Source organism: Olea europaea, unplaced genomic scaffold (genome assembly GCF_002742605.1).
Source record: "Olea europaea var. sylvestris unplaced genomic scaffold, O_europaea_v1 scaffold2316, whole genome shotgun sequence".
NCBI lineage: Eukaryota > Viridiplantae > Streptophyta > Magnoliopsida > Lamiales > Oleaceae > Olea > Olea europaea.
In genome coordinates, this window is record NW_019241259.1 from 90,873 (window position 1) to 104,977 (window position 14,105).

The 14,105-nt window shown below is 32.4% G+C and overlaps 1 protein-coding gene and 1 non-coding gene across 2 annotated transcripts; one reads left to right on the forward strand and one right to left on the reverse strand.

Annotated features, from left to right (window-relative positions):
* Window positions 1–576: 576 nt before the first annotated feature.
* On the forward strand, window positions 577–650 carry TRNAT-AGU. The gene has a single exon. It is a non-coding gene; the product is annotated as a tRNA-Thr (tRNA).
* Window positions 651–6,812: 6,162 nt separating this feature from the next.
* On the reverse strand, window positions 6,813–8,419 carry LOC111381505 (transcription factor MYB63-like). The gene is made up of 3 exons (XM_023005293.1): window positions 8,219–8,419; window positions 7,769–7,898; window positions 6,813–7,674 (listed from the first exon to the last, which is right to left on the reverse strand). The coding sequence occupies exons 1-3, from the start codon at window positions 8,355–8,357 to the stop codon at window positions 6,927–6,929; spliced, it is 1,017 nt and encodes a 338-aa protein (XP_022861061.1). The 5' UTR covers window positions 8,358–8,419; the 3' UTR covers window positions 6,813–6,926.
* Between the last annotated feature and the right edge of the window lie 5,686 nt (window positions 8,420–14,105).

The following is a 14,105-nucleotide window of genomic DNA, read 5'->3' on the forward strand; positions in this document are numbered from 1 at the left end:
AGAAAAGTATTTGTTGGACCCTACTTTAAAAAACATTTGGCTTTCGAAAGTATTGGGACTTTGCTTAAAACATCTTGACAACCACACGTATTGGGCAAGGAAGTTGCAAGTTCATATCATGCCTTGCTTCATTCTCTTTACTGTTCCAGAAGTATTATGTTAGGATAATACTATTTGTACATAATTTTTTGTACATTGAAGTATCTATACACTTACATGGGTGGGGCTCACTTAAATAAAATATTCGAGTGGGTTCCACCTCATGTGAGTGTGGGATACCTCGATGTAAAAAAAATTATGTATACCAAGCAAAGCCCTATATTTTAACACAGTACTACTACAATTTTTTGTGACTAAATTAAAAAATATGCTTTTCCTAGAACCTAAGTTAAGTATTAGAATGGTAACTCATTTTCAATCAAAGCTTCATCCCTTTTTTTAAGATTGTCAATATATATTGAACGAAAACGAAAAATAAATGGCCAAGACACCCCAATTGTTAATTAGGCTATACATGTCTGTACATATGTACGGGCACAATAAGAAAATACTTAATGTATACTTTTTCCTCCAAAAGCTCTCGTAGCTCAGTTGGTTAGAGCACCCGTTTAGTAAGCGGGAGGTCTTGAGTTCGACTCTCAACGAGAGCAATCTTTCACGTAACTATTTTAGTTCAATATTTTCCACTCATTTTGAAGATGCAGTGGAAGCAAGTTATTTTTGAACTTGTTAAGTAACTTCTATACACCCATCTGAATCTCCACCTGCATTTGCATTTTTCAACAGTTAATTACCAAATCAATTCTAAATAAATACATTGTTCAAAATGTAAACGACTATTTTTTTTTTTTTTTAAAAGCTAAATCATTTTCCTTAATTCTTTTATTTGGAATACATGGATCTAAAACGAAGTTCTTGTTGGAAAGCAGACGTTAATCATTTTCTAATAGTGTTTACATAACCCAATCTTGGATTTCGTTAAACAATTTCTAACTGTGCTTACATAATAAAATTTTGTATTTCGTTAATCAATTTCTAATTGTGTTTACATAATCGATTTAGGGTTCTGTTTATTGTCATCATCCGTTGTATTGAAGATTTTTTTTATTTTTATCAGGATTCCGACTCGACTAATTTTAGATTATTGCATATTGATCCCAATATTAGAAGTGTTTAACAAGGGACAACACTGAGCTTTCTTAAGAGAAGGGATGAGATCAGCATCCCTTTCTATATATGTATCCAACAGCGGAGATACAATCTTCTGTTGGAAATTTGTGTCCACTTCGGTTTTCACGAGCGTTGACTTGGGTTTTCACGAGCGTTGGCGGGTTCTGGAGTATCTGTCAAGGGCTCTAGCGCATGCCCCGACAAAAAAAGCTCTTTTTCATTGAGATAAAGAGGTATCTGGCGAAAGCAAACTAAGATCTTTGGAAAACTAGTAGGGATATATGCAAGAACAAACCATTTTTATTGGAAACATTCCTCTAATGAATTCCTTGGGTTACTGAACAACTACTTCACAAAGGAAATGGAGAAGAAACAATAGAATATGAAGGTTTAAACACGTAATTGTTATCCTCAAATGATAATTACCCATTCTCGGATTGAATTTGGAGCTTAAAGGGTCTTTTGACAAATGTTTTGCAGGATTTACCATGACACGACCCATCCGAATCATCCTAGTAGATCGGACACGTGTCGCACGCCGATGGTAGATACCAATTAAACGTTGAACCCACTACCAAGGCAACTTGACTTGCTTGACTAGAAAATATTTTTAACAAAATTTTGACAGAATTTCCCTAAAATATGAACTAAAACCACCTGGACAATAACCAAGTTTCCTCAACTCAATACCTATAATATAAAATAGGGTACCCCAATACCTCAGAATACGAACGATTCAAATAAAATGTTGGCCATTCAATAATTACTTGCTTTACAACCAATAATCCTCAAATATACCAAATATGTCAAAGATGTAACGAGCTCATGAAAGTCATGATGGATTTTTCTGATTCAAGATACATGTACTCCAAAGGAACTCATACTTATAATATGATAAATGATGTCATACAACCTACGGAACGTGACTCAATTTGGTGGCTTAACAGGCTCCAAAACTGTTCAAATCGGCTGCTACATGACTGATAAAGAAAATTGTGAAAAAAAAAATATAATCTTAAAGCTCAGTGAGTGGATAATTTTCAATTAAGTAAACTTTTCTCATTTATACATATTTTCTGAAAATTCTTGCACTACTAAAACATCTACAAATTCTGAAATCTGGTAACACTTTTAAAATCAAACATGAATACATCATAAAATTCTTTGTTCTTCATTCTAAATAAGTAACTGTAAAATGTAACAAATATAAATAATAAGACATCCGTGAAAATCTATGAAATATTACTGCTGCTCAGTACTATAAGTTGAAAGCTTTAATTTGAGAACTGAATAGACTGAATTTTATAATTTGAAATCTGATAAGCTGTAGAAATACTGAAAATTACACTAAAAATGTATCCAATGAATAGCCTTACTCATGTACAGAGTAATCTCGATGTACAAGACAGAGCCATTCAAATTTGGTATTCTGATAATCTGGTCATACGTACGCAGAGCTGCCCCAAAGACTAATCACCCTAGTATACGGTCCAAAGCCTATGTCTGTACGAGAGTGGGTTCCAAAGACCTATGATAATCTAGTCATATACTATGGAAACACATTCACAATAGTGCAGAGCGGGTAAAATCACCATAACTAGTCATACACTATCGAAACACATTCACACCAGTGTAGACTGAGGTAAAATCATCTGGGTACTTTCTAGTGGTTTTTTAGAAAATAACTCTAAATATGTTGAACTGTTTAATACGAATGTAACATGCTAAGAAAATGATTTAAATGAACTGAATTAACTTAAAAACTAATTGATTATAAATCCACTTTATTTTAAAAATCATGTTGTCAAATTAACTGTATGAAATAATAAATTTTCTAATCTAACATAAATTTAATAAATATTAATTTTTGAAAAATAAGTTTTATATCCACTCACCAAGTCATAGTTGATCATTGTTTCGATTTTCTCGTCATCTCCTCATTTTCAATATCAAGAATGTTATCACGCTCGCGTTACAATAAATCATATCCCTTCATAGAGGAGTTTTGAGTATTTTCCTACCATTAGAAATATTAATTTACCAATGGGAGCTTGATATATTTTATTTCAACTTCATAATCCCAATTAAGGTCACTAACAACATATACTCCTTCATAAAAATTATTTTAACACCAAAACCTCAAATATTCAACACTTAATTTGGTTTCAATTCTAAAAATCCACCAAAATTAGATGATTGACAAAACTAGCACTATACTTCCAGAATATTGAAACTAGCACCAATGTCTATATATTAAAATCCATCATCGAAAACATGGACAGAAATAGCACTTTTCTGGACAGTTTTTCAAAATAGCACCTATACTACAATAGCTCGATAATGGCTGAAAAATTAAAGAATTTCAACCTCAAATCCTTAACCTAAATGTTTAGCATCATATAATCACATGAATTTCAAAGAATATGCCTTTATCTCACAAACCCATTTCCAACGTTTCCACTTTCTTCAACATCAATATCCAAATAAGCATTTATTTGCTATATCTTTATTTATAACATCAAATACATATCAATAACACATATTTCTTGGTGAACTTTGAATTAAAACAAATTGTCCATATCCCTTAAAAAATTTAATTCAATATACTTTATACTTACCATGCTAAATCAAAGAGAAGTTGAAGAACTTGAAAATCCTGGCTTGAAACTATCTTCTTTCTTCTTCTTCTTCTTCTACCTCGGGTTCTCTCGAGCCTTCTCCAATTTTCCCCCAAAATATAAGAAAATGGGTAAATAGATGATATTTAATGGATAGTTATTGAATAATTGCAAATCAAGTCCCTCCTTTTATGTTTTAAATAAAGTCTAGTCATTAGCTTTCCATTCTTGTAAAATAAATCCTCAATTTAAATAATGTTCATGTTAAATCCTCAAGGATTGTCAATTTGTAAAATAACCCCAATAAAATAATTTATTTCATTAAGGTTCTCATTTGACTTTGACTTTGAAAATTCAACTCTTAACTTTTGGCTAGATAAAATGGGTTGTAACATACCAAGTCTTGAAAAGGAATAAACACTTAAGCACTAGTGACTTTTCGGAAGGATCAGCTAAGTTTTCTATTGACTTGACATAATTTAGGAAAATTATTTCACTCTTGATTAATTTCGTTCCGTAGTTATGTCTAAAACTCATATGTCTAGACTTTTCATTATATACCTAGTTGTATACTTTTGCTAACGTGGTTTGACTATCACACATGATAGATATTAAAGATGTATTCTTTGGTCCCTAAGCTATCGTATAAAGTAGATCTTTAAGTCACTCAACTTCTTTTCCGACTTCTGATAATGCTACAAATTTAGATTCCATAGTTGAATGTATTATACATGTCCGTTTCTTTAATTTCCAAGAAACAGCACCTCCTTCAAAAGTAAACACCCAATTCAAAGTGGGTTTACTTTCATCCGTGCTAGATATCCAACTAGCATTGGTAAATCTCACAAATATAGTCGAGAATTTAGTATATTGTAGATCTAAATTATTGGTTTTCTTTAAATAACCAAGAACTCTACCAATGGCCTTCGCTCAGATTACTAGTAAACCTACTAAACTTACTAATTGCAAATGCTATCTCCGATCTTGTGCATTGAATTACATATATTAGACTCTCTATAGCACTTACATATTCCAGTTGAGCAACTAATTTTCCGTCTTTCTTTATAAGTTTTAAATTTGGATCAAGATCAAAAGGCATACTAAATTCTTTATATTCAAATGTTTGAACTTATTTATTACATTCTCGATGTACTGTGATTGATTCAAAATTTAATTCACACTAGTTTTAGTAACTTTGATATCCAAAAATGGTATCCACTTGTCCAAGATCCTCCATCTTGAATGTGGAAGATAGAAATCTACTCGTTTCTTTTATTCCATTCATGTGATTACTTAAAATCAACATGTCATCAATATATAAGCAAATAAATATAACACAATTATCACATAATTTGTAATACAAACATTTATCTACACTATTATGTTTGAAACCGAATGAAATAATAGTTAAGTCAAAATTTTCATGTTATTTCTTAGGTATTTGCTTTAGACCGTATAACGATTTCACTAATTTGCACACCTTATGTTTATTTGTGGGTAGAGCAAACCCTTCAAGTCGTTCCATATAAACCTGCTCATCGAAATCCCTATTTAAAAAGGTGTTATCTTGACATTCATTTGACGAGCATGCAAGTCGTCTGCATAAGCTAATGCGAATAATATCCTAATTATGTTATTATAGCTATCTTTGCATAAGTATTAAAACAATCTATTCCTTTATATTGTCGATAACCTTTGCTACTAGTCTAGCTTTAAAGGTATTGAGAGAAGAAGCAGACAACAAATAACAAGAAATAGAAGATGAAGGCTTAAACACGTAATCATTATCCTCATACGATATTTCTCCCCTCTCGGACTGAGTTTGGAGCTTAAATGTTTTCTTGGCAAATGATTTGTAGGATTTATCAAGCTTTGAAAAGGATTAAAAACTTAAAAACTAGTGAAATTCCTTCAAAACTCAAGAATACAAAACAGGATTTTGAACACCATAAAAAAGAGGTCTTGATCATTTTGTGGAATAGAATTTGATCTCAAGTGGTTTTTCATATGTTTTGTATTGATCATTAATGACCTATTTATAGGCCTCAATCAATACTACACGAAATGGTGCCATAACATGATGAATAGTGGCAATATTCCATCCAAAAGACACCAAATTTCAGTTTGAAAAAATCACCCAACGGCTCCTTTTTTTACTCTATGCAGCCGCATAAAACAAACCTATATGGCTGCATAGATTTTTCAGTGGCAGGGTGTTTAGGCCCTGCAAGCCAACACGCGGGGCCTATGCGACCGCATAGGCCAACATTTTGATCTCCAATTCCACTTTTTATTGATTTTGAACAATAATTTCAACGTCTCCCATGCTAATGAAGATTTATTCTCCGTTTACAAGTCATTGTAGTCCTTAAAAGACATTATAGCCAAGTATTTGAGCTTGATCTTGCTAACTTCCATGGATTTAATCCTGTTGATATCCACGACTACTTGATGTTTAGCTCCTGATTTGTCCATTTATCGATACAAATTCTTGATTTATCTGAAATAGATTGAAATCAACCGTCTTGAATTTATTTGACAGATAAATGTAATCCTTCCCTTCTTTTGCTGTTTCTTGATTTATCAACTCTGCAGAATTTGAAAATGTTGGACTTAAGTCATAACTAGTTTGCGGGTAACCTTTCATTGCAAGGTGAATATTCGTACACTTTTAGCAGGCATTTGGTACACAACATTTGGATTACAAGACGATTTCCTTTTATGCTTCCCGCCCATCAAAGACGTATTTTATGGCAACCTTATGTTTAGTCGGGGAACTTGGACAGTGAAATACAAAGTCGATGAAACAAAAAGAAGCATAAATTTGTACATTCTTGAGCATCTTGTTCATATTTTCTTGATGTGAGGACAGATAATGCTACGAAATGCAAGCATTTGCCAGTGGGGAATGTCACCTACCCACGCTACTTGGTCTGTGAAGTCAACATATGGATATTGTAGAAGATATGTTGATAATATTTTTCAAAGCACAAAAAGAAAAATATATCTATAACTAATAATAAATCTAACAGAGTGACGACTAAATAAGAATGATGTCGACTCCCAAATTATGAGACATAGGCCATTTTGGACTCATTTTCTAAGAATGTATCCAAAATGACGTGATTTTTCCTGACTTTAGATACCAAAATTTTCTGGTGAAGGAGGCCATATTGGAAAATAATCCAAGGCAGTCTCCAAAACTCTCTCTTCGTCTGCATTTTTGTGTGGATGTTCACCAATATTTTCTCCAGCAAGTCCAAGTTCATTCTCCAAATTTCTTAACCACTTGCCGCACTCAACTTCGCATTCAGAATTCTCTACAAGATTGGAATCCTTATACTGATCATTTGATTGAGATTCAGTGGAGGACTGCAATGGATCCAAGGCATCTAACATGTTCCAAAAGTCAACATCAGAGACAAAGGAGATTTCAATCTTTTCATCTGATGAACTGTTAGGGTTAATCTCCAGGGACATGTCATCATCAACTTGTTTAGGTCCAGTGAAGTTGAAACGTGATCCCACTGCTTCATCCGACCTCAAAAAATCATCGAGCTGACTAACGTTAGAGATATTTGACGCATATGAAGAAGTTGGAGAATCGAAATGACCTGATTCTTTTGGCTCGACACTTAGCCCACGACGTGTTGATATTTCTTTCAGAAGCCCTTGCTTATTCTGATTAGGTTTCTTGAATATAGATTGCTGAATCCCTTTCTTCCGGTTTCCACATGATATAATTGAACTCGATGTACAAGAATCATTTTTTTGAGTAAAACCCGCACTTTTCCTATTCGATAATCTTTTCTTCAAGTGTGTATTCCACACATTTTTTATCTCATTGTCAGTTCTTCCTGGAAAATGAGATGCAATCTTTGACCACCTGTTCGGTATACAATTATTTGTTTGATAAGATTTAAATAATGGTTTTATGGAAGAAAAAAGGGTAAAAAAAGAAAAAAAATCATATATCTTACTTGTTTCCGAACAAATTTTGCAGGCTTATTATGGTTTCCTCTTCTTGAGGTGTGAAGTTACCCCTTTTTATACCTGGTCTTAGATAATTAATCCACCTCAATCGGCAACTCTTCCCACATCGTAATAGTCCTGAAAATTAAGAACAATTTAATGAATTTGGTAGATTGATATTTTTTTTATTTTTTTTATTGTGTACTCACTTCTAAAGTTTGAACCCTCGTCAATCGTCATCAATTAAAGAGTTCCATACAAAAGCATGCAATTAAGAAATGAACTGTTCACTTCCCTTGAACTTTGAGCGTGGCAAATTAAACCATTGCTTGCATTTATAAATAATAAGAAAATTCAGAACCATATAATAACAGAAAATTGACTCGATTTTGGTCTATAATCACCGTAACATTGTTTATAGAAACTAGAGAGAGAGTAATGAAAGAGAGGTTAAATACCGGCTTGTTTGGGAAGAGCACGCCAGTTTTGATGGCCGTGGTTGCGAATGAAAGTGATAAGTCGCAAATCTTCAGCAGGAGTCCAAGGTCCTTTCTTCACCTTATTCTTATCACAGCAAGGAGCACGTCCTCTTCCCATTTCTCTCTCTTACACACACATAGACAAATTAAGTAGTAGTAGTTATTTTGTTTACAGTGAGGAAGAAGAGGCATGCACACAGGATAATTCACATGCATATCACCATTTATACTTCTCTCCATTTACACAGTTTCTACAGTGAGACGTCATATGACTACCAACTAGTTATCAACATCATTCATGTGAAATCATCTCTAATTAAATATGAAAAAGCAATTATAATATATAAAAGTTTGAATTACTTGTTTTCATAAGATTCTTCTATTAAAACTTTATAATTAAACTTCAAGTAGAACCCGAAACTTCACATGAGGAAGTCGATTTATTTAAAAAGCAAATGAGTTGTCGAATACTAAGGTAGATATTCCCCTTGTTTGGTAAAAATTAATTTAAATCAAAATCAACAATTAATTTTAATAACACTTGTCTCATATGACTCGCATCATTTCAATCATACATTTCATCAATTTTTATCATAATCTACCAAAAATCTGATTTTAATTCTCACCAGACAGGGGCTTAATAAATCATCATCTAGGAAATCATGTTATTTATTTTATTTTATTTTATTTTAAGTGAAAAGAAAACAAGTTGATCTACTCTTTTTATTAATGTTGAAGGTGTAACGATTGCAAATATTTACCTTTACAACCTGGAAATGTGCATGTGAAAAGGGTTTGCAAATTGAAGGTTTAGTGATTTAGGTCAGCCGCTCAAGTTAATGCATTTAACATATATACTAAACATTGACATTTATTCATTATACTAAAAATGTTATGCCCCAAAGTCTTGTGTTAGGGTAGCGAAACATTTATGGGTTTTTACAAATTGGTACCTAATTTGACAAAATCTCTGTTTTGGGTCAGTGGAGTTTATCGCTAACTACACACGACTTTGTGTTGACTAATTAAGAATGTGTGAGTATGTGTGTGCTTATATAAGCATGACGCGTGGCTTATGTTCACTTGTTTGGACACGTGGCTCTCGAACACATATACGTGTTAGCTTCAACGCACACGAGTGAGTATGGATGGAAGTTTTTCTTTTGAGTATTTCGGGTTTCAATGAAAAAATAAATTCTACTCGTATAATAATAACAAGTCGATAATTAAATTTAAAATAGCGCACGAATTTAAAGGCAGGGGAATGGGACAGCCCTGGACCACATAATAACAACACCACGTTGAAAACTAAAATCTTGTTTGGTACTGATTTAAATTAAATTTTAATTTAAGTTAAAGTCAAACAATCAATTTTAACCACATATTTCATTAGTTCGACAATTTTTTAACCGCACATGAAAAAACTTTTATCAAAATATACTAAATGTGTAAATTTGAGGGATCTAGATCCCAAGGTTGCCCCGGGCTAATTTAATTTTTCCTATGTTACAGTCTGGAGCGGAAAAATAAAAAATAAAAAAATATGTCGTCACTGACTCCGTCCTCGGATGAATCTCTATTTTTCAACTGCATAAAATTTAGTATATTTCACTTGAAAAATCTTAAAAGCACTCTCACGCTAATTTTATGTTCTTCTATTATCACTTCGTAGTTCGTATCAATTACTTAAGCATCGATTGGTTGTAGGAAGGACACAACCCGACGCTTCTCTTAATATTTGGTGTGGTGTCAAATTTGAAGTTTGAATGGTGTTTAAGTAGAAGTTGAAGGTAATCTCAACAAACGACTCTAAACTTACGTGCAAATTAAAGAGTTATTAGACAAATTTTTTTCCATAAAAATTTTAGTAAATTTTTTAACAAAATTATTGAAATGTGTAATTGTAAAATTCAGCCAAAAAAAAAAAAAAATAGTTTTTACCATTTTTAGGTGGGTAGGATGGTAGTGAAAAGTAGAAGTTGACATGATTTGGTTTGATCCGATTATAAAGAAAACCGAATCAAATATCACTGGGAATCATAATCATAGAACTGAATCGGAATCCAACCACTTGATTTCGGTTCGGTCTGATTATTTATATTTAAAAATTATAAAATAAATTAAATAAAAAATACACTTCAAAACTCAATATCCACTTATAAATGCAAAATAATAATAATAATAATAATAATAATAATAATAATAATAATAATAATAATTGGTAAATTATAAAACACAGCATAAAAGGTAAAATTTGAATATAAAATTAATTCTTCAGAAAATCCATACAACAACATATATTAAGAATACATGTAATATTTATAATCTTATTATCTTTTGTAGTCTTTAAAGATCTTGATTCTTGATAGCCAATCATTTTGAAAACAACGAAAAATTTGAGTTCCTATGAAATATTGAATTAAAACCATATATTATTCATATTAGGTTGCATTAAAATTATGAATTTGTAAAGTATTTATAAAATTAATTAAATTTGAATTTTGATTACGCATTAGGTTTTGCTGTAAAGCAAAGAAGAAGCGTATGGAAAAATGGAATTTTGACATTAGATAATTTTGGGGTCTAATTGATAAGTGCAATTTGTGCACTTGTTTAGGTCACATTATTAAACTTTTACGTCATCAAATTTATATTTTCTATTAGTTCTATTTAACCTAGATTAATTTTCTTTTTGTTTTTAGTGTTGGACTCATTAGAAGTACTTGGAAAAGAAAGAAGGATGAAATTGAATGAAATTTGCAATATTGGAGATCAAATTCAACACTTGGAAAATTGAAGAGGACATTGATTGCACAATTGAGGAACTCAAGGACTACATTGCATTACTTAAAAGTTGGAAGACTTGGAGAAAATAAGTTATTAATTGGGCCATTCTTTTTTATTTTTATGTGGAATCAAAGTCATTAACCTGGGAGTCCGTAGTCCAAAATTGAAGAATTCCAAAGGCAGCTGTTGGACCAATATAAAAGGGGAATTGGTGGCAGCAATTGGGGAGAGACTAACCTAGAGAGAAACTTGTGACTTGCGGCTAAGAAAACGGTAAAAGAATTGAGGGCTGCCTTCGGGAAATTATCATATATAGACATTGAAAAAGGCAGCAAACTAAGGAGGGAAGAGATACAATTGCCGGCTGCTGGGATAAAAGACCAAAAAAGGGTTCCTTTTTGGAGTCAAACAAGTGGTCTACTACTTTGCAAGAGCTGATCACGTGAGTCAAATTTTTTGAAAAAAATTTATTTTTAAACAGTAATTTAATATTATTTCAATCATACATTCTTTAATAAAATAATATTACACGCAAATCTAAAACTCTTCCTTATTTTTAATAACACATTTTTTATTAATATACTATTTAAAAATACATTTTTATGAAAATAATGTGGTTTTTGGTTCAAACAATGGCTATAGATAAATATATATATACATGGCACACGCCAATTTGAGGAGAGGAATTGGAATAACAGTTGGATTTTGTTGAGGTAGTCAAAGTTTGCGATTGTAAGTAATATATACACAAACATACATGTACAACGTGGCAGCTTGGGAAGCATATATAAAGAGAGACACGCGCGCGGACAGAGGGAGAAAACTTGGTGGCTGGATTGAGTTCGTTTACATCGAAAAGCGGGCTGCCTGGAATTGATATATATATATATACACACACGCTCAGGAGTGCAGAAAAAATGGAGAATTAATTACGTTCCGTCGATTTATTGGTAATGTCATTCCACTTTTACGTATTTAATTCCAACATTATGGAAGGTTAATTCCTCTCATGTATTGAATGAAGATGAAATTATTTATTATTTATTTTTAATTTAAAGCACGGGTTTCGTTAAATTATTGCAATTCTTGATTAATCATGCATGCTTAATTTTATTATTTGATTGTTTGATCACCAATTAAATATATAGTTGCTTGTTATAGTGTTGGAAAACTCACAATAGGTCTATACACCGCTTGATTAATATGTGTGCAATAAATTTTAGGAATAAAATTTATCACGTGTGTAATTTTTAAGATAATTGAGAAATTAAATACGTTCTATTCATTTGAATTCGGACTAGGAGTAGATTCGGATTGTTATTAAAATAGATTTAATTTGTCTTGAAAAAAATTAATTACAATAGAATTATCAATCGTCAAGAATAGATGAACGAAACTAGCTAAATAGTCAAGAATTGAAATAGATAATAATAGGTGGATTCGTAATCCAATACACTCTTTCCATACACGTATTAAATTCGCATTTTACTTGCTTTCGTAGATTAATCACAAAACGCTTTTATTTTGTTTACTTTAAATCTAATTAAGGCCCAGTACACTCAATTAAATTTTATTTATCGTGGGACGATACTCTTAACTCATTAAATGTATTACTTGTCAACGATTTCATACGCTTACAGGTTTCGCACGAACAAGTTTTTGGTGCCGTTGTCGGAGAATAATTTTAGTAAATTAGTAATTTTTAGATTTGAAGTTTTTATTTCTTTTTCTTTTTTCTTTACTTTATTTGTTTAAGGAAATTCATTGAACTATCTAAGTCTATCGTTTTTCTCTTTTCAGAAAATCACAGTTTATGCAAAATTATGACGAGATCGAGTTTCTTCCGATATATTTTGAAATCGAAAGAACTTTTAGACAGCGAAGAAGAGAACAGAGACAAGTGAGAGATATGATAGAAAATCAACATCAGAATTAAGCTCAGAACCCGTTACCACGACCTCATCCAGATCAGCCAAGGGCAATTGCAAATCATGGTGACGCTTTAGTGAAGGATTATGTAAATTTCGTGCCAGCTCTTGTGCAACCGGCTATCATCTACCTACCTTTTGGGCAGGCCAACTTCCATATTGCATATAATGTTATCATTCCAAAATCATCAAGACATCATGTTCTCTGTGAGATCAATAGACAATCCTCACGAACATATTTAGGCCCTCTTGATGCTCTGCAATATGATCAGCCACGAAGGAGTTTGCGGATGCTTTTCGACTGCGTCTATTTCCTCACATGTTAAAGGAGGGCATGAAAATGGCTAAATTATTTAATTCTTGGGGGCATTGTTTCATGGAATGATATGGATCAAAAGTTCACATTGAAATTCTTTCCGCTGTCCCAAGTCCATCATATTAGGAATGAAATCCATACGTTCAAGCAAAATGATCTCGAGAGCTATCTAGAAGCATAGAACAGATTCAAATAGTATTTCAGAATGTGCCCTACTATGAATATTCCTAAAAAATAAAAAATCTGCTTATTCTATTCAGGTTTGAGACCTGAATTTCATAACATCGTAGATGCTTCTAAAGGACGATCAATACTGGATATTTCGTTGGATATTGCCTTGGACCTTTTTGAGTGAATTGCAAAAAATTAGTCCATGTGGCCAATAGATAGGGAAGTGCCAAGGAGGACAACAGGATTACACAATGTTGACATAACTTCATCATTGGTAGCCCAACTGGAAGCACTAACAAAAAAATTAGATAGCCTCACTAAAAATGTGAACATGGTACACCAATCAAAACCGGTTTACAAAGGCTACAGGGTAGATCATATTATAGAAAGATGCCATTTAGCCTCCACACATGTAATTCCGCCTGAAGAGGTCAATTATACGCAAAAATTTCAGATGCAACAAGACAACCCCTATTCGAACACATATAATCTGGGCTAGAGGAATCATCCAAATTTCTCGTAGGCCAATAATCAACGTTAAGAAGAAAATATTCCAAATAAACCACCAGGGTTCCAACAACAATCGAGAAAGTGATCGGTTGAGGATTTATTGGGCCAGCATATAGCTAAGACTGCAACTATTCTCCAGAACCAAAGTGCTGCA

Bases quoted from the DNA above. Each gene is read 5' to 3' on its own strand.
- LOC111381505 (XM_023005293.1), bottom strand. From the start codon at position 8,357: ATGGGAAGAGGACGTGCTCCTTGCTGTGATAAGAATAAGGTGAAGAAA. The intron at 7,899-8,218 runs GTATTTAACCTC...CTTAATTTTCAG, and splicing joins TGCTCTTCCCAAACAAGCCG to GACTATTACGATGTGGGAAG. The intron at 7,675-7,768 runs GTAAGATATATG...TATACCGAACAG, and splicing joins CAAAATTTGTTCGGAAACAA to GTGGTCAAAGATTGCATCTC.